Here is a 25,138-nt window from a genome sequence, read left to right as displayed (position 1 = left end):
ATGAATGCAATTACTGTAAATTCACAATATTGTCCAAGTGTTCACTCTAGTCTGCAGCAAACATGTAATATAGGTATGTGGCATCATTTGTGTTGATGCCTGATTTTCTCAATGTTTGAATATTCAAGTTGACAGCTTTGGAATCCTCCTCCTGACTTTTAAAAGGATGAATCCTCTCATAATACCACGGTCAGGCCTTGCTGGGTAAGGAAGAGTAAAGGAGTCCTGCTGGGGTCTAGTTAGCCAGATAAATCCTTTAAATTCCAGCCAAATCAATCATCAACAAATGCACAAACATTTTTGAAGTATTAAAAATGAGGCTAACCGGAAAATGAAATAGTCATGCCTTTCCTAGTAACACTGCATTAAATTGAAAGGCTTAAGAGGGCATGTGGAAAGGCCGAGGTACAAACGCTGTCATCAATGCTCTGAGCTTTGTTACTCCTGCACTGGGACTGAACTGGGACCCAGTGAGGAATCTGTGCAGAGAACATTAGAGATTCTTACTAAACATCAGCTATATTGTGTTTTCTAAATGTTAACAATATTCAAAACCCTGTCTTTTGGTTTCATTATTTCACAAGTCCAGACACACATTCTCTCCCTGACCCTCTTTCAAATGTGCTCATCCAGCAAACGCACTTGTGTCAATTATTAATTAAACAACATCTTTGACACATTCTTTCAACTTGTCGGCTGCTATGTGATTAGAATATAGAATATTTGTTTTCTTTATATTGCAAGTCATTGTTTACAGTTTATTTTAAGTCAATCTCTATGGCTCTATTTCCGTAAATGTAGTGACACAGGGCACACACTCAAAATGTGACATCCGTGAGCGTAATTGTGTGACAGAGAGAAAAAAGAAGGAAGAAAAGAGAAAGCAAGCGAGAGAGAGAGAGAGAAACAGAGAGAGATTATTAACGGACTACTGGATGCTAAGTTTATTTGAGGACGGAGACAACATCCCAATGAGCTTTGAGTCCACCATGGGACTAACAACACCCCCTAAGAGGTTCTTGTTGCAGTTGCCAACGTTGCCTTCAGAGGACATTTTGGGGTAGGCGATGCTGCCGGTCAGGTCGATCAGGTCTTCGAGGGCACGGGTGTTGCTCACGCTGCTGTGCTGGATTTCGTTGACTGGCGAGAACTCTGGGATTGAAATCAGTTCCTCCTTTGAAACCGGACTGGAATATCATAATAACGAAAGCAATTACATGTAACATTTGTGTCCTCGAAGACCACGTGTGTAAAGTGGGGGTAATAATGTTATAACAAGGTTACCAGATGACTCACCTGACCTCCATGGACTGCACCTCATCACAAGACCCCATACTCTTCACATCTAGTGGCTTCAGCTTGATGATTGGCGGCGATAGGTGTCCCAGTGACAGGGGCGCCACAGATGGTCTAATGACCGCCATCCTGGACTCTCCTTGAGCAGCTGACGACACATGCAGGCTTTGCTGTTTGCTTACCTCAGCGGTTAGATGGCTTCTCTTCAAGGCACTTCCTTCACCCTTCACCGCTCCATTCATCATACCACCCTCGACTTTAGCATCTGCTGTCGGCTTTTTATTTGTTTGTTCTGCGGCTTTAACGTGTGCTCTGTGCTGCCTGTTTACATTCATTTCCACCACTCTTTCCTGCTGCTTGAGAACACAGGCGTCGGCCTCTCTGTTAAGTTGTCTGCAGTGCTCTTCGCTGGTGTGTTTGGTGTCCGGTCTCTTCTCAGGAACACTGTGTGTTGGTGTCACTTGATGATTGTTGTTTTTAACTTGCAAACTCTTTTGATTGTCCATCTGCGCTGCTGCTTCTCTGTTCACCAGGGCCCTTTCCTTCATGTTGACCTGCTCTTTAACCTGAAACTCAACCTTTTTGATTGTTTGCTCATTCACCTCAGCATTAGTTTGAGCAGTCTTTACTTCACCTGCGGAGAATGAAAAACATCACGGTGGGCTTCACTTTATTTGGACTGTCCATTAAAAATCAACTGGATTTTATTTGAGTAGAGCCAAGTCTACAGCAGTAATATTGACCTCATATTAACAGTATTACTGGACAAGTTCATGCTAACTATTGACTCAAACCCAAATGAGTTGAGATTTAACACTGGACACTCCAAATAAAGCGTGAGGCTCACACAGTCCCTGAATGCATCTTCCAAGGGCATTTTCAAGAGCACAGTCAGCTCCCAGGACACTGCTCTACTGTAAAAGGTGCCCTATCAGCACCGAGAGGAAAGTCCTTGGCTGCTGCTCCATGTTACACAAAATATTGCATAACCTCCACCAAATGATTTTAAATGAATGGCCCAAAGAACCAACAAGTTGCTTGGTTGATGTAGACGAGGATCGTAGGTGTTCATCTTTCTGCCAATGCATTAGAATTATTGCATAACAAGAAAAAAACAACAATAATGCTGAGATTTCCCACAAACCAACTCATCACAATGGAGATTACTGCTGTGCATGCTCTAAATAAGCCAATTAATAAATCACATGATAACCTACACATGCCCTGTTTGCATTTTTACAGCTGCAAGGCATAGAGAGAGGGGTGGAGAAAGCAGGGGCAGCAAGCAAACGTAAGTGTTGGCAGAGCGACTGAGGACCATACTAACCTGCTGGTGAGACAGGCTTCGTCTCCACCTGCTCCTCCTTCTGATTCAATGCAGAACAGAGACGATCAAGTCAATGTGTGTGGTAATCAGGACACACAACCAAAGTATCACCAACAAAATAATTTAATAAAGATGATAACAACAGAAAGTCAGAGTCTTAATGAATTAAAGTTGAAAAATCACACGATCAGCAGGTGCTTAAAGGCAGCGGCACTACTGTACGAGAACAGGGGGCGTCTCTTACAGTACCTTCAAGTCAGCTTCACCCTTCCTCGTTCTCTTCATGATCTCCTCAATTCTCTGCAAACATATATTGACATTTAATCACCGCGGGAACTTTACAGAATTCAGAGTTTAAAACAGTTCAAGTGCAACGTGCAGTCAGCATGCAATGAGTGCTTTGACTGTCCTTCGGATGTTTCTTTTTTAAATTACCTTTTTTCTTAGTTGCCTCTCCTCCTCTTCTTGTTGCGCCTGCAGTTCTCTGTCTTGCCGCTGACGATCTGCGTCCTCCTGAGCTTGGACTTGGGCTTTTTCTTTCTGTTAAGACAGAGCACAATTTACACAAAATGACAAAGAAACTGCCAAAACCAATGCATACAGCAACAGGGCAGAGAACAACGGCATCAAATGATCTCTGACCTCTTTGTCCATCTGGCTCTGCAGCAGCTTCTCCTGCTCCTCCTTCTTTCGCTTGTCCTCCTCTTGTTTCAGCCTGTTCAGATCTTCCTGGTGCTTCCCCTTTTCCTTCAGTTGTTGAGTCTTTGCCTCTTGCTGTCGCCGCTCCTGTGCGAGTTGCTTCTTCAGCTGCTCTTCCCTGTATCTGATGGGACATACGCTTGTTAAATACATTCAACGATTGAAATCCAACAGACATTGCAGTCTCTTACTCGTCATTTTTTCAATGAACTCACTGATCCTCTTCCTCTTGCTCCCGCTTTTTCTCTTCCAGTTCTTTCTGAGCTCGAGCCTGACGCCTACGCTCTGCCAGCAACCTGGTAGCCTCCTCTGCGTTTGTCGTGCCAGCTGCCACTTTCCCCGCGGACGCACATGGTGCTGATTCTGTGGTAAACAAAGAAAGACCGGGTTAAGATCCACGTGTACTACTAAATCTCAATGCAGCGTAAGGTTACAAATACTCTGCTGTCATTTGAATGAAGTGCACCTTTTTTCTTGTCTCCATCCTGAGCATTGCTCAGCATCTTCTTCTCTGAGAAGTCCACATTGGGAGACATGTGCTCCTTTCTGTCAGGTGACTGCTTTTTCTCAGATGTGTCACCTCTGAGATGCTTCTCCAAGGTTTCTCCTTGAGATGGTCTGGATTTAGTGATTTCACCGTTGACCACACTTTTCATCTCTTGTGAAGATGGATTTGTGCTGTTGATGTCGGTATTCTTTCTCACTGCTTTGGATTGTTCACTGTGTCTGTCCGGCGTCTTGTCATCTGGTTTCCTATGATCCGGTGACCGGTTTGAACGTTGTCTTGTAGGAGAGTAATAATACTGATGTGTATTGCTCGGAGAATGGGAACGCATTTTAGATGCCAGCCTGCACCCAGATAGATGTTTGTTAGAAGGAAGTGTTTCATGACAGGAGAGATATGTTAAAATAATGCTGTGTGAACAAGGTAGTGATCCCTGCTGAGAGCAACGTTTGCCCACCTTCTACCAAACAAATAATCTTACTTTGAGGTTGCAGGGGAAGCCAAGTGCCTGGGGACACTAGCAGGGGATTCGGATCTTCTCAAAGGGGATCCACAACCTGGAGATGCAGTTCTTCTCTCTCTGCGCAGCCGCTCCTTCTGTAAGTGTAAGTGGATTTAATGGATAGGATATTGCAGCTTGTATCCATTAGTGTTTGAATCCTACAGATGTTATGTATGTTAAGGTAGAGCACATGTATGGGGTCTGACCTTGGGGGTATTGGGAGTGGACTGAGAGCCTCCCTGAAGTCCAACTCTGTTGTGATCTGCAGGGTTCAGGGAGCCGCGGAAAGGTGACCTGTGAGGGCTGCAGGGCGCTACATGATGACAGACACCATTCTTATCAAATCTCAAAGTGACAGAGGGGTACTAATACAGTAGTCAGGGGTGGACTTGACTGGACAGTGTGTGCTGCACCCAGCCAAAGCTTACAGACTCATGTTTTACAGCCAAAGTCAGTTTGCAGGTCTGTTGAATTTTAAGCCAGAAGGTATAGTAAATGTATAAGGGTGTTATGTGTTATGTTCTTCGGTTGAAGTTGTGCTAATCATCTTTTTGGGTAGAAAACCTGGAAGGTTGTTCAGGTCAACGGCGAGTCAGCATCTCTGTCCTATCGATTTCCCAGAATTGTATTAGACCTGACTGTGGGTCGGCTATTGAACACATCTTTTAACTGCCAGTACGTTTAAATGATGCAGCCAACAGTCATACCTAATGGGGTGTATTCATCTTTTGAAATTAATCCTGAGTCTGTGAGACTATGCAATGTGATGCAAGCACACACATAATAATCCCAAACTCATTTACCCAAATTGTTTTCCTAGCCACACCTAAAACAATGACAGCAAATGAAAAACCACACACACACACACACACACACACACAGACCTTTTTCAAACTCACAATCACAAAAGCAGAAGCTCGACACACACAACACATCGTACAACACCAGAAGCGCTCTTCTTGCCATCTCTTATAACTTCTCATCCATCTGTCACCATCTGTAAAGAGTAATCTCCAAAGACTGCAGACCTCTCAGTGAGATGGCTGTATCTGTGTCTATTATATTTATCTTCTAGGTCATGTGCGATTAATCCCCCAAACCGTCTGCTCCAGGGTCAGCACCACTCAGCTTCTTTCATTTTTACCAAAGCAAAATTAAATAAATACTTTTAATTTATCTACAAGCTAAAAATGATACCTCTCTTGATCAAGATCATCAAGGTTTTCAAGTCATTCTGATACTTTAGCCTGTTTGTAATTACTGATGGTTACTAATCTGGGAAAACTAATCCACAGTTTGACTTCTAGGGAAATTTGAAAGAGTCATATATACTGAACATGTGTTCTTACTTAAGCAACCATATAGGAAAACTAGGCTGAAAGAGACGAACTAGGAAAACACGAAAAGATTCAGCGGATGCTGTTGTATATTTGCGTTGTCCTTTTTTTCTCCTGCATGGTTTGCAGACATTATGCAGAGTTGGCCTCTCAAGAGAGGGAAGTCGCTCCAAAACATTAAGAAGATGGAAATGTGTCCGCTTGTTTTTGCCTGAAAATTAGGTTACATTATAATAAGAACAGTTTGGATATGTGCCAGTGAATGCTCCTTCACCAATAGCATAATGTGCATCACTGACGCCTATCTCCACAGTGTTGCTATTCCATTTTGCCACAATGACTAAAAAACAAAGCCAGCAGAGCACAAACACAGCAAACATACCAGCACCAGTAACATAGAGAGTACTTTCAGAAGTACATTGTACCTCGCTTGCACAAAGGCTCCACAACAGAGCAGCGTAACATGCATCACAGGGAGAACATGTTTGCCTTTGGTCTAAGTTTCAGCTCGCCAAAAGGCAGACAAATACAAACATGCTAACTGTTGGTTGAACAGGAGGGGTGATATATTTGGGAGGGCGAGGGGGGCTTAACTTTACCAGATTCGCTGACAGCAGGAAGGGGGGAGGCAATGCCATGGGAAAAGGCGGAGGCAGCAGAGAAAGGGAGTGGGGCATTCTCACTGTCACCTATAGGCAGCGGGCGGAGCAGAGCAGAGCAGACAGAGCGTTATGAACAGTTTATCTGGGCAATTCCTCATCCAGCTGTCAAGACCTGGATGGGAGTTAACATACCAGCAAGGATGTTGTGATGTTATTTTTTTCTTCTTCTTTTGTTGGTCTAATTTAAAGCTACGTTGAGTAAGCTTTGAAAATCTGTGACAGCCCAGCGGTTATCATAAATGTCACTGTGGCAGACAGTCGTGCGCACAGATCATTTATGTGTTATTTTCCCACTTCCATTATTTCAATCATCATCATGATTTTGTGCTACATGGACACCAGTGCAGATATGTAACGCCATCCCGTCTCTGTGGGGAACCAGGAACACATTTCTGCTCATGCGTACTTCAGCAGCCAGGCTATCAGCAAATATCAGGCCATGAAAAAAAGGGTTCTCCTTTACACATACAAACCTACAGCATACATTCACACACATACTGTGTCATGGTGTCTCGCAGAAATAAAGCAAAATGCAATCGCAAAATGCAATCCCTCTGGGAAAAAAAGAGCTTTACTTCCATATCCTGCTGCTTCTCACTTTCAGATCATTCACGTTTTGCATCCATGCCTCTTCTATCCAAAACCACCTCTGTTGTAAGCTTTTCCGTACCTGCTCCTGAAGGGCAGCCTCTGCTCCAGCGTTTGGTCCTCTGCTCCAGCTGAAGGCTGCGCTCCAGCGAGCGCTTCATCAGGGCCTCCAGTCGCTCCTGAAGGCAACACAGCAGGGCCCATCTTAATTTGAACACTGTCACCTCACCGCGGTTTTGCTTTTTTTGGTCATGTTTACACACTGCCAGGAATAAGTCCCATGAACGATCTTTCTATGTATCTATCACACACACAATCACAAATGAGATAGGCAATAGTGTATACTTAGATTAGACGGATTCATTATGATTTTTGTTGTTAAATCAGCTGACCCTGTCATCCTCGAGCTGCTGCCTCCTCTTCTCCTCCACTGCAGCTCTGCGGTGCTCCTCTTTCTGCCTCTGCTCGTCCAGCCGCCTCCAGCGTTCCTCCACTGTGCGTTCGTACTGGAGCCGAGCTCTGCGCTCCTTCTCCCTGATCAGCTGCTCCCTGCCCACTGAAAGAGACAAGACCAATTATGCTCCAGGTTCCATGGACAAGAATCAGAGTTAATGGTCCAGCGTTGTTGCCGGTGGCTTTTATACTATTCGGCTGGTCGTGGAGAGTTCAGAATATAAGCCACAGAAGAAATAAAAGTATAGTGTTTTACTGTTTTGCAACAACAATTCTATACATTTTGTCTCTCTCTTCAAAATACTTTTCAATGTATTTTTCATGGAACTAAACAATCACAACATTGTTCAGTATTATCAGACCTTCTATGTGTTGTAGAGAGTTTGTATCGGTCAATACCCACCCGAGACTATCGAGTAGAAACCCTTGTCATCATGAGGCAACTGCTGGGGCTGCATGATTACATGACCTACTTTTGTGGACTTTTCTATGTTACTGTCTCATTGTCTCAAGTGGCATACCTCATCATATCAAAAAGCCAGTGAACTCAACTTCTACTGGCTAGCAAAGCCCTTCCATAACCAATTAAACTGTGGAGGGAAAAAACGTTATGACAAAAAAACGTTGAAGGAAAACTGCACTGAAAAAATAATCCCAACAGGAGCAGGAACTTAAAGGCATTTCCGAGCTTCACAGTTCAAACACACATCAACCTCTTTATTTGCACAAGAAAAGGACGTAACCTACCCAGGCTTCTCTCCCTCTCCTCACGTCTCTCTTTGGCTAATCGCATCCTGTCGTCTGTCTTCATATAACCCTCCACAACTGAAAGATAAATAATGATGTTAGAGAACAAAAAAAAAAACATTGGAAAGAGAGAGAGAAAAGGGATTTTATAGAAGCAAACATAGAGACTTACTTTGTTTACCTGCATGGTTGTTATTGATGTGTGAAGGCGACGCATTCCCATTTATTTGTGGCTTCTTCTCTGTGTTTGATGGAGCTGCGATCACCATGAAGGAAGCAGAGAGAGAGCACAGTCAGCTTAGTTCAAAGAGGAATAACATCAGCGCCAGAGTACTGACCTGCAGTAATGCTTTGATACCAGCAGAGGGAAACATTGTGTCAGATCTGTATGGGGCAGTGTTAAAAGCATTGTGTTGCAAAACGCCAAGAAGCCCTATGCCAAGGGCAAACTGCAGCAATATGCTGGAGGAAGCTGTCCTGGATGTGATAGTCACTCCACACATGCTGAATGCCTCTTTTGGTTATTGTTGCTGCTGTAACCAGCTGACAACAGAGCTGGCAACAGAGCAGCCCAGATTTTTGTATAGACCTACTGAGTCATATAATGTGTTCTGTGATGTTTCTAATTGTGCAATAACCCAAATAATTGTGTAGTCAGTGATTTTCCTCCAGATGAACCCAGTTGGAAGGAAAGAGCGCGCCGTGTGACAAAAGATGGAGAGGCTTACTCACTAGTTTTCCCAGTTCGGGCTGGAGAGTTGTGACCGTTTGTTGGAGATCTCTTGTCAGGAAGTAGAGTGATTGAAGGTGGTGCCATCTTTTCACCTAACGCAGAAAACAAATAGAATAATACAGAGAGCATTGATCGAAACAGCAAGCTGCTATTCTCACATATCACAATGGTTGTAAATGGTTGAATATAGAAAATGATGGATGTAGGAGTGAGATCCCAGGGTAGTAGACATCTAAATTGGAGTAAATATTCTGAATCTGATACTTTTATTATATGTCTTATAGTATTATAGTTGAAAATCAATGAACTAAATAAATAATTATATATATATATATATATATATATATATATATATATATATATATTATGTATTATGGATATTGAGAGTTGATAACAGTCTTCAAATAATGACAAAGAAAGAAAATGCACTGCATCAATATGTGATAATCAGTCGCCTCACTTGATCGAGAGAATTTCTCTCTTTTCAGTGAGAGCTTTTATTGAAACCAAGCAGACAACACTGAGGCCCTCTTAAAGGACAGTGTGGACTCCCTGAAGATGACCCACTCCTTTTGTAGATATGAAGGCTCATTTAAACACACGATTCTTAGTTTCAGGTGATTATGCACCAATGAAAGCACTGTTATATTATAATTTATTTCTGCTAATACCTCTAAATCCTACACACTGGCCTTTTAAATGTGGTTTAGCTGATGTCAGACAGTATACCTGTTTTTTTCACTTGACCTATACACTTTTATTATTGACTTTACTGACATCCTATTACTGACTTTACTTTTTAACATGTATAATTTTCCAAGATTACATTTTATTGATTTTTACAGTACGAACAGTGGGACACTGGTAGCTATAGCGCTTATGGTTATGAGGTTAATATCCTTCATACTATTATAGAGCTGTCCAGATATTATTCTTTAACATTAACCTTGTTATTGTGAAAAATACAAGCTGCAGAAACAAAATATTGTGCACAAGACACGCTTGCATAGACACAAAAGTGAAATGAACACTGATGATTCTTTTCCTGAAGAGTTCCAACATAAAATGCCTCCAGTATAGTCACTGTGCATCCTTTCTCGTACTTCCTCATGAAGCAGCTAATGTGATGGAGGAAAGGCTTGTCTCCTGTCTAGAATAATATAGAGTTACTCATAATTATGCCACATTTGATTATCATTCTGCAGGGAGATGTCCCCTTCTTTCAGGGCGCGCAGGGTAAATATTTTTGAGACAGTGACATAGTCCTTCAACCCATAAAGTCATCACAAAATGATTTAATGCTCAAACAAAATACACTGTTTAATCCATCTGTGTCACAGGCAACAAACCAGCCGTCCTCTCTCCTCCCATTTGAACCCTTTTATCCGATTGAGTTGCGTCATCACCCAAAAAAACGTTTACACACTTAGCCTGATTTTGCTTTAAAGTTATACTTAAATCTGTAATGCCGATTTCCCCTCATGAGAAAATGTGAAACTATGACAGAAGACAACAGAATCACACCAAAGATGCACCCCAGTTCTGTTTTGCTCTGCTCACTTTCCACTCGTGATAATAAAAAAAAAAAAACCTTCAGGTCTGGTGCATTGTGTTCATTGTAAAGGAAATAAAAACGTGCACCTTTTTAAACCTACTTGCATTGAAAACAACCTGCACAGTGAGACCTCAGCGAATAAACAAAACAGTGATGCCGGATCATGACCGCACAGCCCCGCATCATGCACAAAAGCAGTGGATTTGTCAATTGCGTCATTCATTAAATCGCGTATAGCAAACAACAACCGATCCCGATAGCATGATGGTACCAAACCTAACCAACGTCACATCAAGCTTACCTGTTATTTCACTGGACGATGTGGCTGCTTTCGCCATAGTAGCTGTCACAGGAACAATACACTCGAATGAACGGACGCGCGGTCAACCAAAACAGCCCGCAGTGAAGCCAACGCAGCGCATGCAGGTATATGCGTTTCCCTCCGAGACCGCAGCGATACGCGCAGCCACAGCGGGCAGAGACGATCACACACCATTCAGATTGAAGGTCTGAAGGTCATTGTGAAGGCTGGAGATGACGGCCAGGACGCGAGAGTCTTGTGTGTGAATGGAGGAGAGGGATGCAGAGGCTGGAGCTGGAGATGATGATGCGCACACGATCGACCGAGCACACTGTGCGTCGCATTGTAAGCCCGCCCTGACACACAAGCTCTCGATTCACCGGTGAATGGGGAGACTTCCTCTGTGCACGCAGTTCAAACCAAACGTAGCTGCTGTAATGCAACAACAGGCAGGGGGACAACACGCAGAATCAGTGCGTGCTCGCCTATAGGTCAAGTTCGCACTCTAATGCAACAATTAACTGTTTCATAACTTGATCTGATCATTAATGCACAATAAGTTAACCATAACCTTGAAAATAGATTATAGTCTATACAAATAAATACTGTAAATAATAACGTATGATTACCATCATTGTTATTATTATAGTACAATTGCATTTTCTGTTTGTATTTTTTTTTAAAGATCAATCTGGTGGAGCCATGAATAGAAAAGCTGCATTGATCGAACACGTATTGACAGCTAAGGGTTAGTGTTGCACACACAGGTCTGTACACCCATTACCATGTGTGGCTTTGTGAACCATCCATAGCATTTAGATAAAGTTACGTGTATTCACCTTTTTGAAGAGTATCTGTTGATATTGGATTGATAATATCTGGCCATGATAAAAGCCTTTGCAGAGGCCACAGTTGGTTTGGGACCCTGCAGGGCAGAAATGAGCTGCGGGCAACCAAATCCTCCCCATTATTCCAATGCTCTGCACTGAGTGAATGTAATATTGTCTTTAAGTGCCCATCAACTAAAGTGCTCTGCAGACTACACATGGCAGCATTATTTTGTCCTTAGTCCAAAAAACATCAACTTGTAATTCTGTGTTTACCAGGTTTACTGAGTCAGATAATAAAGGAATTTATGAATATGCACTAATATGAGGTGAGGCATTTAAAATGACAATAAAGCAGCTGTGCCCTGAATGGCCAAGGTAGAATTAACGACTGGAGAAATTGCTGTCAGAGTTTCTTTTGGCAAACATTTGTGTGGTAGTTAGAGATGCAACATTGCAGAGAGAGTGGGAGGAGGAGGGCAACGGACGGGCAATATTTTTTTCCATTCAACCGAGGGTCAATAGTTTAGTCAAGTTAGATAGGGAAGATAATATCAAGTCAAGGGCACTGTGGATGAAACACCAGGATGGGAAATGTAATACATGTGGAGTGATGGAATTTATTCTGTATGTGATACTTCACTGCCGTCTTTCCTGTTCGGGGGAAGTGGCCAAGTTGGGAGTGGAGACTTACTTATTTAAGACTCTGCGAAGGGGAAAGTAAATATAGAAGCTGAATTGCTTTTTTTAAAAATATATATAATTGTTTTTCTTCAGACTATGGTCCCTGTATCTAATGATGTGTGCCATAAGGAGATGTGGTGACTATTCTGTCCAATGGGAGGAAGCAGTGAGCTGTAAAGGCCTAGTCTGCCATAAACCCCACAAAGAAGAAGAAGAAGAGCCGGAAGGACGTAGCCTGACAGAAGGACGTTGCGGTGTAGGGATTGTTGTGAGCGAGCTCAGGAAAGATGCTGACCAATATCTCTCACGTGCTGAGGGCTTGTGCTCAGAGAAATGTGAGTATGTATAATTTAAACAACGGACGGTCTTAGCCAAGCACCCGCACGACAGTCTCCCTCTCAGAGCTCGAGCGTTTACCCCAAACAAGCCTGTCCTCGCGGCGCTGACCTTGTAAGGCCGAGTGATAGCTGCTTTGGCTAACGCCGCTAACGTCTGCACATAAATACAAACTCTTCGTGATCGCTTCAGTGTTTTGGGTTCTCATTATTTTGGCAGGAGCTGTGTTTCCACGGGTTTATGTTGTTCTATGTAAACTGACAGCAAGTGACCTGCTTAAAATCTAACTCGCTCATTCAAGTGGGAGAAAACAATGTGGTACCTTGATTTTACATTTTCCTGCTAAACAGAATGAGATACATTTCTTTATAAAGACTTTTCTGAAACATGTAATATATTAGTTAGTCCTTTTTTGAGCGATAAATCCCACCTAAATCAATAGTTATGTCAGTTTGAATCTCTTTTATGACACATTTTCCTTAATTGGCAGCTCGTATTTTCAGAAGATTAGCAGAGAGGTCCTTGATGATTTCCTGTCCTTACAACTTGTGTCACTATATTATGACAGTGAAATGATGAATACCAACTGGAAAGGGTTGACAGCATCGATCTGTCTGTCAATCTCGGCTATTTTTTAATACACTGTTGTCTAACAAGTATAATTTAAATATGTAAATACATCTTTGCTTGTGTTTTATGTGTAGCAGTGATATTTATGCTCTGTTGGTTACCCAAACAATACGTTGCGCAAACTGGTGGCAAATGTTAGATATGTGTGTCAAACATCGGCACTCTTCTGGTAGCAACTGAACTCAAATGTGTTATTTGCAGACTGTGAAGTACTGAATGCTGCCATCTGTCTGGTCGGGCTCATAATTTGACTTGTTGTTGGTCATAAAGGTCCTGATTAAAATCCATATTTTGCCAAATTCTATTTAGACAAAGTTCCACTACAGCTGCTTGTGTTCAGTACATTTATTAATATATATATATATATATATATATATATATATATATATATATATATATATATATATATATGTATGTATGTGTGTTTATTAACTTAATTTGTGAAATGGAAAAAAGAAAATCATGTTCATATATTCTAAAGTAAGAAATAAAGTATTGTTTTGTGTTAATACTGTAACTCAGGTGTTGTATTGAAAAGGTAAAACCTTTTGTTTAAACACAAACTCCTTTTTCCCACGGCAGGGAGCTGCAGCGGTCGTGTCAGCACGCACATATGCTGACTTCACAACCGAGGCTAGCTTTGAAATAAAGGTAGGCTTTAAACACAAAGTCGTTTTGTTCCGGTATACTGATAAATACACATGGCAGGTTGTGCGTTTTATGGCTATTTTCTTCCCTCTAGAAATGTGACATCCACAAGCTGGATGAGGCTCCGGCTACTCAAGTGGTGATGACTCGGGATGAGGGTCTGCAGTACTACCGCATCATGCAGACCATCAGGCGTATGGAGCTGAAAGCAGATCAGCTGTATAAGCAGAAGATCATCCGAGGATTCTGCCACTTGTATGACGGCCAGGTTGAGTGCATTATAATTGTTCCTAAACTAGATACAGTGGAAAATATAGAGTCACTAGTATACATGTGTTTGCTGCTCTAGGAAGAATACAAAATGGCATTAAAATAAAAATCTGTTTTGAAATGCAACCGGATATTATTATATTTTAAAACCGATGTTTAGTATTCTGTACGATTATTTAAAAATATCAAATATAAGAACATTGTGATAAGATTTCTCAGTGTTTTATTTCTGCTTGTAGGAAGCCTGTGCAGTTGGTATCGAAGCAGGAATTAATTTGACAGACCACCTGATCACTGCGTACCGCGCCCACGGCTACACTTACACCAGAGGAGGGACTGTGAAGGAGATCATGTCTGAGCTCACTGGTCAGTCTGCAATGCTGAGGCATTGACATTCGTAGAGGATTTTGAGCTCCAAACACTGTTAATTTTGAGATATTTTTGTTTTGAATTTACAGGCAGAAGAGGCGGAATTGCAAAGGGCAAAGGAGGCTCAATGCACATGTACACTAAAAACTTCTACGGAGGAAATGGAATTGTTGGAGCTCAGGTATATCACATAAATGGGTTCCTAATAGTATGTCAGTGTGATGTAAACATTAAAAGGACTAAAAGCAGGTGAAATTTGTGCATCTGCTTTTATAGTTTTCTGAAATTCGATCACAAACCTGCTAGAAATATATTATCTGTTTTATCATGCATAAGTTTCCACTGAACTTGAGCTGATTGGTATTATGTCAGTTTCTAAAGTTTCCTAAAGCAGCTTCTTATAATGTTGTTTTTAGAAGAGTGCTTTGGGGCCTGTGTCCATATAGTATGTTGTTCTGACAGTAAAGCACTTCATCCCAGCATTTCATTAAAATAAATAGACACTACAGTGACGTCGCAAGCGCTTTTCTAAGGTTCATTTTCAACAGGAGGATCTTGAAGATGCTGCACAAAAAAACCCGGAGTGCTCAGAAAAAAGACTCTGGGTGCAGCACTTTTTCTCTAGACAGTCACATACACTCTTCAGTGGAAACCATTGGGGGGGTGGGGGTGGGGGAACGCTGGTGCTCGGAAAAAAAACGCTATGTTGACACAGGCCCTTCTACATTAAAATTTATATCATGTAACCTGAGACATCTCTGGATTCTGCTCAGGTTCCCCTGGGTGCTGGTGTGGCTCTGGCCTGCAAGTATCAGGGCAAGAATGAGCTGTCCGTCAGTCTCTATGGTGATGGCGCTGCCAACCAGGTATGCCACAAAGAGTTTTAGTCTCGCTGTGTAGTTAATAACATGCTTAATAGTAGCTTCCTTCAACAGTCGAAGACAGTTTTTCTTGTATAAGATCTACTTTGCTATATACTTCTAATGTAAGCTCCATAATGTTAAAAGACATACTTTGTGTATTTCACAGGGTCAGATTTTTGAAACCTATAATATGGCAGCACTTTGGAAGCTGCCCGCCATCTTCATCTGTGAGAACAACCGGTATGGCATGGGCACGCCAGTGGAGAGATCTGCAGCCAGCACAGACTACTACAAGAGAGGAGACTACATTCCTGGTCTCCGGGTACGGTTTTTCTCTTTATACTTTTTCCTACATTCATTAAACAGACGTCATAATTAGTTTGTTGTTTAAATGTTTTTGCTATAATGTATTTCCTGAAAGGTGCACATCATAATTCAATGACATTTGTTTGAGAGAATTGTTTTTGTATTTAGGTGGATGGGATGGATGTTCTGTGTGTTCGGGAAGCAACCAAGTTTGCAGCGGATCACTGCCGAGCTGGGAAGGTGAGTTAAAAACAGTATTATTTGTATTATATTAAGCAGGAAACTAGATCGTCAGTTATTTTTGTCCTCCCTTTCATCAGGGTCCCATTCTCATGGAGCTTCAGACCTACCGTTACCATGGACACAGTATGAGTGATCCTGGTGTCAGGTAAATGATCACCTTTGTAATTTTGTATTTGTTAAAATGTAGGTATTCGCTCTAACTAATTACTATGCGTATAATATCTTTACAGCACTTTTCTTAATTGTTTAACAATTTTGTTTAGGTATTATTAATAATCTGACCTCCCAATGTTATCTTCACTGTGGTGCTGCCCCTTGCTTCTGCCACTGTCTCGCAGTAGTCTTCATGTACCCTCCTTCCCGCTGTAGTGGACTTGCAATACCCAGATTGTCAAATAATGATGTTGTAGCACTTGCATTTGGTGTCAGCTCTAAAAATAATTGTTGAATTAGCGCATCCCCACAACATCCCTGCACCAATCTCTCCTTTCTCAGCTACCGCACGCGTGAGGAGATACAGGAGGTCCGTGGTAAGAGTGACCCCATCTCCTTGCTGAAGGACCGCATACTCAGCAACAACATGGCCAGCGTGGAGGAGCTCAAGGTAACAAATATCTGCCTGTTAAATATCTAAAAGAAAATGTTGCTACAGCAAGTTGTCCATATCTGTATCATCATTTGGGATTTAAAAACAAATGTTTTCTTTAGGTTATGCAATGTTATTAATCCAAGAGTGTTACGTTATGTGTTTTCAACAAGATTTTTGGTTGGAATAATTCCAAAAATGTATTAAAAAGACAAGCAGGAAGGGAGGAAGCATACGTTATTGTGACTCCGTTCATAAACAGTAGAGTTGAATAAGGCACTAATTGGTAGTCGGTCTGTATATGATGGCCGGCACGCCCCCACTTTGATGAGACAATGTACAAAATGTATTTAAGCTACCTAAAAATAATTATAAGTTTAAGGGTAAGGATATGTTCACCACTTCAACTTGCTGTCAGACAGGAAACTGAAGCCATCATGAAGTAATTTATCCTCTCTTCAAAGCCACTCTGACAAAAACAGTAATTTTACCTCAGAACATGGGAGTTGTTGCCTCGATTGTTTTTTGTTTATTGACGAGCTAATAGGCCTACATTGTAGATGACAAGCGTGCCTCGGGGAACACATTCTTGTGTCCTCATTATGCAATCAAACAGAAAAGCTTCGAGAGCAAAACTTTCCACTTTGCAATCACAAATTGGATTTGAGAGCGAAATGATTGACACTGCAATGTTTTTTTGTTTTTTTTTGGCAAGTAAAATAAATTTGTGATTGAAAATGTATTCATGCAAATCCAAAAGTTTGGTTTGCAAATATTTCTTGCTGTTGAGCTAAATCTCGTGGGTGGGACCTACGCTGAAAGATGTAAGATGTCTCTATTGGCCCGTTTCGATCGGATTGGTAATGTGTATGGGATAATGTATTGATCCCTTTGGGGTGATGCAAGACCTGCCCCCTCCCAAATCTCCCTGGTGGGGTTCATTTTTCAATATTGACTCGCCCGGGGTCAAGTCAACAAAGTTGTGTAATCACAGTGGACCTTTCAATGCTGCCACTGTGACTGAGGCTGACCAATAGAGATGTCTTATTCAGTGTAGGTCCCGCCTACAAACATGGAGCTCAACATTTGGATTTATTAATACAGTTGTGATCACAAATTAATTTTACTAGCAATAAGAACATGTTTTGTGTGGTGATAGTGATGCTTATTATACCCTGTGTTTGATCACATAATGAAGTGACACAAAAAACATGGAGGTCTGTTTTCAGTTAAATAAAAAAAGATATGAGATTTTAAGACACAAATGTGTCTGCTATAGACTGTATGTTGTGAGCCACACATGTATTAAAATTATATTTGATGTTGTACTGTTTTCTAATTGAACAGCTTAACCACATTTCTTTAGCTGCTCACATGAACACTAAAAGTCAGACAGCAAATAACTATAAACTTCTGTCTAAATGTGTCCGCAGGAGATTGATGTGTCGGTGAGGAAGGAAATTGAAGATGCTGCTCAGTTTGCCACCACGGATCCTGAACCCCCACTGGAAGAGTTGTGCAACCATATCTTCAAAAACGATCCACCCATGGAGGTGCGCAGCACGAACCCGTGGATCAAGCTGAAGTCTGTTAGCTAAAGTTGTAACACCCACTCTCTTCATCACGTAAATTCACCCAGTAACATATTAAGCCCCCTTCACCCTTGCATATACACACACGCCATCATACAATGTACCATAAACTAGTGGCTCGGACCCAGAGCTTGAACCATCAACAAGTACATTTATTTCAACGCTGTACAGTTTAACAGTTGGGCCACATTCACCAAAATGTTCTGAGGATGAAACAAAGACACCAAACTGAATAATCTTCAAAGGTTTTCAGAGTTCAAAACAACCTAAAGTTAGTTTCTTTGTCACAGTGTTCCATAGTCTTTTGACATTATGTCCCCTATTTATTTATAGTTTTAGTAAACATATTAAGGTATTTGCCAACTCAATACATTGTAAAGCTTTCGTTTTATGTTTAGTAGTTACAATCACCATCACCGTTGGTGGATTATTTAACGTCTTCACACATGAAAATATATTAATTAATACCTGTGAATAATTATTTTTAATTAAGAGGGAAGCTCAATAAATCACTTAAGCTATTTTAAGGAATATCGAGGTCTCTTAACAATAAGCATCAAGTCAGAGGGTTTTGTAAATCCGGCCCTAAGTGAATATATTTAGTTGATTCTAAATGTGCTTGTTTGATGGTTTTCTGTGGTCACTTTTGAGGTGTGATGAAGCAAATGTCCATCCATAACTGTTCATCTCATAAAGAGACTAACCTGTAAAATTGGCTTTGTTCTCTTTATACTGAAGTGTACATGATAAATCATTCAGTTTAAGTTTACTAGTTCTTGTCTTTTTTTATTTCACCCCTTGTTACAAAGACACCATACAAGACAGCAGGTTGAAGACCGTTGTTACTATCAACTTTCTCAATATATGTCCATATGGTTTTTTTTTTAAAATACAATATGTAAGATGGTAGTGAATACAGAGGGAAAGGCTTTAAATATTTTAATTTGTCTTGCCAAACCAACCGTGCCTGGCAGATCTCGTGTTGTGTAGCTGTGTCCTGAACACAATGTGAACACTCCAAGCGAGTCTGTTCATGACAAACATAAATCGCTCATTTTCACACACTCTAGAAGCTCCTAATAATTTGTCTGATAAACATGTGTGTGTAAATAGTTAGTCACACTCGTGTTACCACAGGATGAAACATTGCTGGCAAAAATGGTGACCGTAAACATTTTATTTTTTGTCAAGTACTTGAACACAATTGTTTTTTTAAGAAGAACAATGACTGCTGACAGCTCTGGAAGCCAAAAATAAAAAAACCTTCATATCAACACTTAGCCGCAAGCTGCTGTCATCATTTTCTGTCGTTAGTATTCTTAAACATTGCAACAATGCTTGTAACCCTTTAAAGCACTAGGGAAGGGTCTGTTCTTTGTAATGTGAAAAGTACTTAGTCAAATAAGAAGATGGACTACAATTTTAAATGTCAGTACTTGTCTTCGTACAACTGAAAATACCCGCAGTGGGAGTATTTGTTGGAGAAAACTGTTACATCGACGCAGGCAAACACTGTTTTTATGTGTGTCCCTGTAATAAAAAGACTGTAAGATACTGAATTGTTGTAGTCTTCTTTGTCTGTATGCATGTTGGGTAAATTGTCCCTAACTTTGACCGTTTATTTTAATGAACAGTGATTAATGAGTTTTACTTTTTCAACAAAGTAATTACTGGTTAATAAATGCCATCAACTTAATACCTTTTCATTTTGAAGAACAACACCAGTAAAGGTAGCACCCTTGCTTTTTTTTGGACATTGGAATATTTCTTTTAGGGGTGAATACTAAGTCCCATGTTAGGTGACTCATAGTTACCAGTCATGACTACACCGTCAAAGTTGTTACGCTAAAGTAAAGTAGCAATAAAAGTAGCTATATTATGAAAACAAAACGGTATTTCAAGATAGGATTAAAATTATATGGAAAATGTCTATTTCAATAGTCCATATTTTGTCTCAATAATAGTCATGATTTGCAACTTAAAAGAACACATTAAGTAATAATATGTAATAAAATAGAAAGCATGTTATTCTGAATATACTGATGTATGGTGAGTTATTGTATTTATAATTAAAAGCCCACTTGAAGATTATTTAGGTACGGTTAGGAAAACAAATAAAAGTAGGTCATCAGCTTCACAATGTACAGTTGTAAGAACAAATATACAATATAGACATGCAGTGAAGATAATGAATAATACTATTTCAGATGAAAATAGATTAAAAAAAATACTTAGAGAAAGTAAGGACAGTAATGGCAAGACACTTAAAGTGTGTGATGAAGGCTTTGTGTAATTATCGCCAGGGAGTTGTATTTCCTTCTTGTACATTGATTTGCTGTCTATGTATTAAGGATAAGAGGGAGATACTGTTATAGGAAGTGAACTAATTAGCTCCAGAAGGTGGCGGTAATGCAACAATCAGGATGCGAGTTGCTGCAAAACCTGGACCAAGAAGAAGGAGAAGAAGAATAAGAGGAGGAGGAGGAGGAAGAAGGCTCCTTAAATTCAGCCAAAAAGCTGGAACACATTCCCCATTCAGTAGTTAACTAGTGGTTACAACGACGCAATGGAGTCTCTCTTGCACACCAGTATAAAGAAGCCGCTTTTCCGCGCGCTGTGTGCCGCTCTCCTCCTCCTCACCACATCTGCAGAGGAAGCGGCGAATGTGAAAAACTGTCACAACTACGCGGGAGGACACGTCTATCCCGGAGAGGCTTTCCGCGTGCCCGTGTCCGACCATTCCCTGCACCTCAGCAAAGCCAAGAGTGAGTTAGTCTCGTGAGTTCATCAAGAGGTGGGAAGTGTCGTGTCGCCGTCATGAAAGTGCGCAGTGATATCGTTTTTTTGTTTTTCTTCGCTGCAGCGTGGTGATCCGTCCTGCCTGTCAGGACAATGTAACTTACAGACGGCGTCCTGTCCTTCTGCTCGCGCTCCTATTTGTGATTGGCTGTGTCTTATTGTTTAATTCTTTATAGTTGGCAGTTGTAAGATGTGAGTGTCACTCAGACAGCAGGCCTGACTTGTAAGCAGAGGTTGTTTTTTTAAGGACACGTCATTCTATAACGTTCATTGGATTGCGTCTGCGTCCGCCGCTATGACACATGACCTACACTGTTGGTCAGAGACGTCCATAAAACTCGCGTGCACATGTATGAGTCTATATGACGTGCAGTCTTGTAAGCAAAGGCGAGTGTTTCAGTTGGTCATCATGTTTATGCCAACACATGCGCTCCTGCTGTATGTTGCCCATTGAAATGGAGACACACTTCCAGTTGTATTGCATATTCATAACCTTGCATATGCAATACAACTGGACTGTTATGTACAACATAATAGAGAAAGATTATAGCCTCATAGAGAAAACTGAAATATTTCAAACAGCATATAGACAAGAAAAAAATAGAGCAGAAGTGCGTTATTCTGGGGCATAACAATGCAGAACAACATGTGAATAGAAACATTATAAAGAATACAAACAAATGTATAGAGGTAAAGTTAAACATTTAAAGTAATTTAATGATAATACTGGACGGTTCAGTTTAGATATGTACACTTACAATACTTATGGCTTGAATACTTATATTAGACTGAGATCAACATGTTTAAAAGTGCAAAAATACTGAAGATTATTAGTATTAATGTGCCATTTAAAAGCTAAAACACTACTGTCATCTTCCATTTTTCCCTGCACATTTTAGCAAAAAAAAGCACTGCAGCATCAAAACACAATTACAGTTACAGTAATAACTCCTGGTTTTATCAATCCATCTATTTCTTTCTTCCTACCGAAGTTTCAAAGCCGGCGCCACACTGGGAGGGAACAGCCGTTATTAATGGTGAATTCAAAGAGACGAAGCTGTCGGACTACCAGGGCAAATATCTCGTCTTCTTCTTCTATCCTCTGGACTTGTGAGTAACGTCTGAGAAGCACATGACATAATCACTTAATTTGTCTTGATGCACAACAGAGTCCATCCTCATGTGAATGTGTGTTTGTTCTTTCTTTTGTAGCACATTTGTCTGCCCCACTGAGATTATTGCATTCAGTGATCGCATGCATGAGTTTCAAGCCATCAATACAGAGGTGGTCGCCTGCTCTGTCGACTCCCAGTTCACCCACCTGGCCTGGTAAGATCGTGTCCCCATTACACCCTCAAGATGCACCCAGATAATAACAGACGTCCTGGAGTAGACTGACTTAAGTCAAATAATTACCTAAATACTTTGGCATTTCAATAAATTAATTGTAGGTGTTCACGCTGATGACTCATTTATCTAAATTGTACACTCAGAACAGCTTTATTTGTCTTGTTATTAACAGGATCAATACGCCCAGAAAGCAAGGTGGACTTGGAAAAATGAGAATACCTCTGTTATCGGACCTCACTCACCAGATTTCAAAAGACTATGGAGTCTACCTGGAGGACCAGGGACACACACTGAGGTACGGTTCCACATTCGCTGTGATGGCCGCTATCTATGTTTTATAGTCGATTTAACTTAATGAAACAATGTTGCGCCACTGAGCGAACAAAAGCCGATAAGTTATTTGGTTTGAAAACCTTTTAAAATGCATTCGGATGACATTTGATGCTTCTACAATGTGCTCCATAACTTTATAAGTCATAACATAGCTGGTTATTTTTAACGAGTCTCACTTATCTGCCCATCTCTTAGAGGACTCTTCATCATTGATGACAAAGGCACCTTGAGGCAGATCACCATGAACGATCTTCCGGTGGGAAGATCTGTGGATGAGACTCTGCGGCTCGTGCAGGCCTTCCAGTACACGGACAAACACGGAGAAGGTACAAGGAGCTCATTTAAATGGCAGTACCAGGGAATCAAGAGCTGGTTTTCAATGTATCTCAGTAATTCTTTTAACTATTTTACTTGTGCTAACTGCAACTGTGTCATTTTCTCACAGTGTGTCCAGCCGGATGGAAGCCAGGCAGTGACACAGTGAGTATCACTGACTGATTTGGATCCTTGGTCTCTAACTAGTGTTGTTCAATTACCGATTGATGATCTCCGATCAAGAACCGTGTATTTGCAAATGAGTGTCTTTCTATCCAGCTTACAAATAGTGTATTTTTTGCAAAAAGCATCAACACTTCATTGTTAAGAGAAGCGCACTGCCACTGTGAGCGTTGCCTATTTAGTTTGTGGCCTCACAGGTTTTTTTTGTTGTGAAGTGCAGAAACAAACTAATATTTGGGAAACACACAGAAAGCGGGCCTAGTTTGTTGTCAGGGATCTGTATTAGTCACAGCCTGATTCAGAGCATACACATAGTATATTTCTCATTGTGCAGTAATTTAATTAATTCTCTCCCACAGATCATTCCCGACCCATCAGGCAAGCTGAAGTATTTTGATAAACTGAACTGATCTGCAAGTCCAAGTCTGTGAAATCCATCACTTACTGAGAGTACAAATAAAATGTCTTTTCATAAGATGTTGTCTACTCTGTTCGTTTAATTTGACCCGGTGACCGTGCAACCTGGCAGTTTGAATATCATATTGCGAAGGAGGATTATGGTTTGTACATATAGCAGACAAACAATTGCATAAAGCCCGATATTGAAAACTAGACACGAAGTCTATTCGTTGTCCCTAAAAGACATGCTGTCATTTGATCACACCAAACAGTTGCCAGAATATCATATTATGGGAAGCTACCAAATTTTAAATTCTGATTCATGTGTCCAACCAAAGGGCACTGGGCCACCTGGAGTATCAACGCGACACCTCAAAACATTTGATTTTCAGATGCTTTCTTCATTAATCATCACACCAAAGATGTCGCCACATCACAGCTCGTCTCTGAGCGACCACATAAGGAGTTAATCTGTCACATACTTATACCCGTCTGGTGATAACCTAAAATGTCCCAACTCATTTAAATTTTTTATTGGAGGTACAATCCATTAATAACATAATAAAATAATGGAACCATCAATAGATCAATATTGTGTTTCTGTATATTTCACTGTTTTGCAATGGATGCAAATGTTCCCTACAGATAAATAATGATATTGTTTTTCTATAATAGATTGTTTTTTATTGATCTCTAGAGATATATTTGGCCTTGTTTTTTTCTAAATCCTTGTCTATTAAACAACATCCAAATTAAGCTTAGTGATGAACAGGAAACAAGCTCAAAAAAAGGAAAGAAACTTTGTTCAAATATTGGCTATTGAATGTTTCCTCCTCCAGGGATGTATAAAAGTAGTCACTGAAGCTGCTGTACCACTGGTGTGACACAGCCAACGTAGTTCTCTAGACGATGTTAAACTCCTGAGGAGCGAAGGACGAAACAAATGTAGCTTTTATTTAGTGGATAAGTAAGCAAAGGTAAAAGGAGAATATGGCCAGTTCTATAATACGGAAAGCTGAAACCAACGATGTCTCCAATATCAAGCGACTTTTACAGGTCAGCCAAATGTTAAAGCTTAATAATATTAATATTTTAACAAGAAAAGATTTTAAAAAATAATATAATCCTTTATTAGTCCCACAGTGGGGAAATTGTGCAGTTTTCAGCAGGAGAAGGGCATAGTGGACATTGATAATGATTGTGCACATGAATGAATAATGTGCCTGTTTCGGGCATGTGCGTTCTATAGAGAGCAATGTTGATTGTGCAGTCTAACAGCACGAGGAAGGAAGGACCTGCGCTATATCTCCTTCACACACTGCCAGCGAAGGACATCCTAGGACACAGCTGGCCTTGTTAACCAGCCTGTTCCTGCCAGCAGTCGATATGCTGCTGCCCCAGTAGACCAGTCCATAGAAGATGGCTGATGCCACCAGAGCTGAGAAAGGTCCTGAGTCTCTCCCCGCAGATAGAGTCTGCGCTGTCCCTTTTGGTAAAGTGCATTTGTGTTGTCAGTTCAGTCCGGTTTATTGTTCACGTGAATACCCAATAATGGGATAATTAGGTCATTTGATGAGAAAACTGTCCAAATTGAATGCATAATTCACTTTTATTTCTTGTTTCTTTTTGCCTTTTAGTATTTTGCTAAATTTATATGAAGATTGAGGACAAAGTCACGCTGACCGAGAAAGGTTTCTTAA

At 40.8% G+C, this 25,138-nt stretch overlaps 3 protein-coding genes across 3 annotated transcripts; 2 read left to right on the top strand and 1 right to left on the bottom strand.

Annotated features, from left to right (window-relative positions):
* Positions 1-928: 928 nt before the first annotated feature.
* map7d2a (MAP7 domain containing 2a) lies at positions 929-10,742 on the bottom strand. Its single transcript, XM_034550464.1, has 16 exons — positions 10,706-10,742; positions 8,849-8,941; positions 8,289-8,372; positions 8,117-8,194; positions 7,309-7,472; positions 6,999-7,095; positions 4,536-4,642; positions 4,309-4,424; positions 3,789-4,075; positions 3,538-3,685; positions 3,266-3,446; positions 3,059-3,163; positions 2,873-2,923; positions 2,624-2,663; positions 1,297-1,930; positions 929-1,187 (listed from the first exon to the last, which is right to left on the bottom strand). The coding sequence occupies exons 1-16, from the start codon at positions 10,740-10,742 to the stop codon at positions 929-931; spliced, it is 2,481 nt and encodes an 826-aa protein (XP_034406355.1).
* Positions 10,743-12,419: 1,677 nt separating this feature from the next.
* On the top strand, positions 12,420-19,333 carry pdha1a (pyruvate dehydrogenase E1 subunit alpha 1a). The gene is made up of 11 exons (XM_034550441.1): positions 12,420-12,551; positions 13,765-13,833; positions 13,925-14,098; positions 14,340-14,466; positions 14,559-14,650; positions 15,243-15,335; positions 15,499-15,654; positions 15,807-15,878; positions 15,959-16,026; positions 16,377-16,485; positions 17,901-19,333. The coding sequence occupies exons 1-11, from the start codon at positions 12,504-12,506 to the stop codon at positions 18,063-18,065; spliced, it is 1,173 nt and encodes a 390-aa protein (XP_034406332.1). The 5' UTR covers positions 12,420-12,503; the 3' UTR covers positions 18,066-19,333.
* Positions 19,334-20,490: 1,157 nt separating this feature from the next.
* On the top strand, positions 20,491-23,516 carry prdx4 (peroxiredoxin 4). Its single transcript, XM_034550853.1, has 7 exons — positions 20,491-20,824; positions 21,851-21,968; positions 22,071-22,187; positions 22,381-22,503; positions 22,737-22,867; positions 22,987-23,021; positions 23,399-23,516. The coding sequence occupies exons 1-7, from the start codon at positions 20,626-20,628 to the stop codon at positions 23,447-23,449; spliced, it is 774 nt and encodes a 257-aa protein (XP_034406744.1). The 5' UTR covers positions 20,491-20,625; the 3' UTR covers positions 23,450-23,516.
* Positions 23,517-25,138: the final 1,622 nt, after the last annotated feature.

This window comes from Cyclopterus lumpus, chromosome 14 (assembly GCF_009769545.1).
Source record: "Cyclopterus lumpus isolate fCycLum1 chromosome 14, fCycLum1.pri, whole genome shotgun sequence".
NCBI classification, from domain to species: Eukaryota; Metazoa; Chordata; class Actinopteri; order Perciformes; family Cyclopteridae; genus Cyclopterus; species Cyclopterus lumpus.
The sequence above is the reverse complement of the archived record's forward strand: the minus strand, read 5'-3'. Positions and strand labels throughout refer to the sequence as shown.